Source organism: Eucyclogobius newberryi, unplaced genomic scaffold (genome assembly GCF_026437365.1).
Source record: "Eucyclogobius newberryi isolate DKJ021-1_F unplaced genomic scaffold, fEucNew1.0.hap1 SCAF_14, whole genome shotgun sequence".
Taxonomy (NCBI): Eukaryota; Metazoa; Chordata; class Actinopteri; order Gobiiformes; family Gobiidae; genus Eucyclogobius; species Eucyclogobius newberryi.
The window spans coordinates 3197791-3202038 of record NW_027315768.1 but is presented as its reverse complement, the minus strand read 5'-3'; the positions used below and the strand labels follow the sequence as shown (position 1 = coordinate 3202038).

General features: G+C 43.6%; 1 protein-coding gene across 2 annotated transcripts in view; it reads left to right on the top strand.

Moving 5' to 3' along the window:
• The window catches only part of itprid2 (ITPR interacting domain containing 2), a 61505-nt gene extending 59781 nt beyond the window's left edge, over positions 1-1724 (top strand). For both annotated transcript variants that reach the window (XM_072444177.1, XM_072444176.1), the window contains one exon: positions 1150-1724. In XM_072444177.1, coding sequence (XP_072300278.1) covers positions 1150-1233 — 84 coding nt within the window. In that variant the 3' untranslated portion in view covers positions 1234-1724. The remainder of the gene's footprint in view (positions 1-1149) is intronic.
• The last annotated feature ends 2524 nt before the right edge of the window (positions 1725-4248 follow it).

The following is a 4248-nucleotide window of genomic DNA, read 5'->3' as shown; positions in this document are numbered from 1 at the left end:
AGTGTCCTGCAGGGGACAGAGTGTCCTGCAGGGGACAGTGTCCTGCAGGGGACAGAGTGTCCTGCAGGGGGTGGCACTCACGATCAAGCATAGATGTGAATCTAATGACTCATGATAAATGTGTGACCAATCATATTTGTGACATGAAAATGTGATGAACCAGTAATGACACGGTGGAACTATTGTGAGGGGTCAAAGGTCTTGTTCTGGCGATGCCCTCCGGCCTTAACAATTGACAGTTTTTCTGTGTGTGTTGTCCGTGGTCAATTGAACATTCATGAAAAAGCTTTAACACTTTTGGATTACTCAAGAAATATTTTGCTTCAAAAGCCTGAAAATGACTAAATATTTCATCAGTACCAATTGTTTGTTTACACTGCAAGTTTCACCTGAAACTACTTTTCTTTGTTACCCTGACCCTCCTGTAATGGGGCATCCAAATCCTCCTGTCATCTGGTTGCAGCTCCTTATCACTGATGAACACCTGAATGGTCCCGGCCCGGGCTGGTCCGGCCCATGGCTTCAAAATGCTGTAGTGGAAGCTTTTTAGACCTGTTCATTTGAAACATGGCAACACTTTAAGACAAAAACTGGTTCACCCTAAGGACAAGATGCCAGAAGAAAACCAAAAGGTGTAAAGAGCGCCACATAGTGAGACTAAACAGCCACTGCACACACTCAGTGCGCCGTGCATCTTCATCTCAAAGCCACAGACCACGTGTCCTGTTGCCACAGTAACAGATGAACAAACACCCCAGCTCAACTGCCGTTAGAACTCATTTCCACATCCAAGTGATATGAACAAAGTTTCTCAGATTGGGCCTGACTCGCATTTTGTTTTTCCATCTGTGTGATGTGACTACAGAAATAGCACTAGGGGGGGATATTTTTACATAGGGCCCCGGGTTGGTTTGATTTTGAATATGACAATAAGTCCCGGCAACGCTGAGACCCAGTGCATCCTCTCTATGGGAGATACTAAGATTAAAACAGTTTTGTTTTCTGTGCATGAGACTGAAAGCATTTTTCTTTGCACTCTTCTCTTTTATGTCTTAAACTGTTTTGTGATTCTGTCATTTCTTTCTGATTTGAGTGCGTTCTCTTGCTGTTCCGATGGCGTTCCTTAAGTTCTCGTGGTGTTTTCTTCAGATCCGTCAGAGCGTCGCTCAGGAAATCCGGCGGGAAATCTACAGTGAGCTGCTGGCCTCCATCGCTCCCTCCAAACAACAGTAACCACGGCAACAACGGCAGCCTCCTGTAACCACGGCGACCATGTCTAACACTGTAGATGAAACACTGTAACGTCTGGGACCACGCCCACAGGCCTTTGAATGTGAATGTACTTAATGTGAGAAGTCTGGACTATCTGAGGTTGATTCATATCCTGGACTAGAATGACTCTATGACACGCGTAGATCATTATTTTATATTTTGGACATATTTTAGATCACGACATTGGTCTAAAATGATGGTTTTTTATGTGATAAATGAGCTTTGCCCATCAGATCTATTGTAAAAACGGCTTTTAGGCTGATGAGAGCTGTAACGTGAGGAAACACTGCTCTGGCTCTGAAACATGTACAAAGCCTATGAACGAAACTAAAACTAATTAAGATGCTCAGAATGCATCAGGAAAGTGAAGAAGGGTCAGTGACTCACAGGGGCCGAGGGTCAGTGACTCACCGGGGCCGAGGGTCAGTGACTCACAGGGGCCGAGGGTCAGTGACTCACAGGGGCCGAGGGTCAGTGACTCACCGGGGCCGAGGGTCAGTGACTCACAGGGGCCGAGGGTCAGTGACTCACAGGGGCCGAGGGTCAGTGACTCACAGGGGCCGAGGGTCAGTGACTCACAGGGGCCGAGGGTCAGTGACTCACAGGGTTAAAAGCTCTTTAAAGTCATAATATGTGTGGTTTAAAGGTGCATTATGTAACATTTGTGATGGAGGGCTTGTCCTCCGCTCGATGGAGGGCGTGTCCCCCGCTCGATGGAGGGCGTGTCCCCCGCTCGATGGAGGGCGTGTCCCCCGCTCGAGCACTTTGATTCTGGTATTTGTCTGTTTGCCAATGTTGTTTTGTCCGTTTAAGACCTTTGGTCATTTACATGTCCAAAGGTCATTTATGTCTAAACTACTTAATTAAGATGAATATTTTGGATTGGGAACAGGAATTTTTTTTTTTAAATGTTAATGTTAATTGTTATTTCATGAAAATGTTGAAATGACACACACATCTTCATTTGATGGTTCAGTGTCATAAATAATAATAAATAAGGTATATAATATAATAGAAATGTAATATTAGCTAATAATCAGTAAGCTATTAATTAATATAATGGATATAATGTTGTAAGAAAGAAAATCTGTTGCTGAAATGCAGAAATGAAACCAGCTTCACCGTGGCGTCTGTAGTCCTGTCCTTTGTGTCCGTCCTGTCCTTTGTGTCCGTCCTGTCCTTTGTGTCCGTCCTGTCCTTTGTGTCCGTCCTGTCCTTTGTGTCCGTCCTGTCCTTTGTGTCCGTGCGGTCTGCTCCACGTCCACGTTTCCACTGGTTCACTTTGGTACAATTTGTCTCCACTGGTTTAAGTGAACCGGCCCGTTTAAAGGATCCAAAGTGGGCCGGCTCTCTCAGCTCCCGGACACTTCAGCAGAGACGATTGTATTTCATAAACAGGTTGAACGTGGAATAAATGTAGATAAAGTCGTTTCCTGTCGACTCGACCCACGTCTCAGACACACAAACTTGGAATTATGAAGCTTCTTCTTGTCAATTAGCTCAGCATCATCATGAAAACGAATGATTCAGGACGATTCTAATTGTATTTATTCATAAAGCATGAGTAATGTTATGTTATGTAACAGAGCTCTGCCTCCAACACGGAGACACTAAAAGGACTGTTCCAAAGTTCACTGGTCCCACAGATGAGGCTCCTCCAGCTTGTTTCCTGTCTGGAATGTTCCACAGTATGACATTAGACTCATTTGCATACACTAATTGGCTTTTTTGTTTTTGCGACATAAAAAACAAACAAAAACTCCTGAAAAACCTACATTCTCTCCACAGATCTGACCTGTAACTGGGCCTGGTGGGGTCTCCTGCTGTGTTACTGTGGAGCATTCTGGACAAAGAAAAGTGAATATATCATGGAGAAATTCCATAGTGCAGCTTTTAAGCCCTGGTCAGTCCTGTGTGAAGGCCAAGGGGCCTTTACGGGGCCGTACCACGACTTAATGTCATAGTCATATCTGTTTTGCCCCAGGACAGATGTAGTATCTTGTAAAAGCAGCACACATCGGCAAAATCACTTAAAATTCCTTTTTCTGTGTTTGAACCACTGTATAAAGTGTTTTTACAGTAAAGTTATTCTTCAGCTGTGAACGCTCTGCTCCTACTGTCACTTTTAATAGATTAAAAAGTATTGAAATCACTAAACTGGTCTTACTTACACGTTATAGATGTATACTTCTGAAATGTGCAGATTTGTAGGTGAATGAATGTAGCTTGAAGCGCTCTGAACTGTGTTTGGGACTTCTGTAGACACTAGAATAAAGAGCTCTATTTTCACACAAAAACTGCCTTTGGTGTTTTATATCTGTCAAAAGAGGTGTATACCATTAGGATTAGGAGTCGCACCTGCCAAAAAATGCATGCTAGAGAAGAAAAAAAACATAAGTGGCACTGGAGTTTAAGTCTCATTGTTGGGGGACATTTATTTGATAAAATCCAAGACCAAGAACGGACATTTCATCTTGAAATGCAACTTAAAATAACAGATTAGAGAACATGGTGAATAGGTGTACGTATGCTAACGCTAACACCTTCAGCTACATGACGTATGCTAACGCTAACACCTTCAACTACATGACGTATGCTAACGCTAACACCTTCAGCTACATGACGTATGCTAACGCTAACACCTTCAGCTACATGACGTATGCTAACGCTAACACCTTCAGCTACATGACGTATGCTAAGGCTAACACCTTCAGCTACATGACGTATGCTAACGCTAACACCTTCAGCTACATGACGTATGCTAACGCTAACACCTTCAGCTACATGACGTATGCTAACGCTAACACCTTCAGCTACATGACGTATGCTAACGCTAACACCTTCAGCTACATGACGTATGCTAAGGCTAACACCTTCAGCTACATGACGTATGCTAAGGCTAACACCTTCAGCTACATGACGTATGCTAACGCTAACACCTTCAGCTACATGACGTATGCTAACGCTAACACCTTC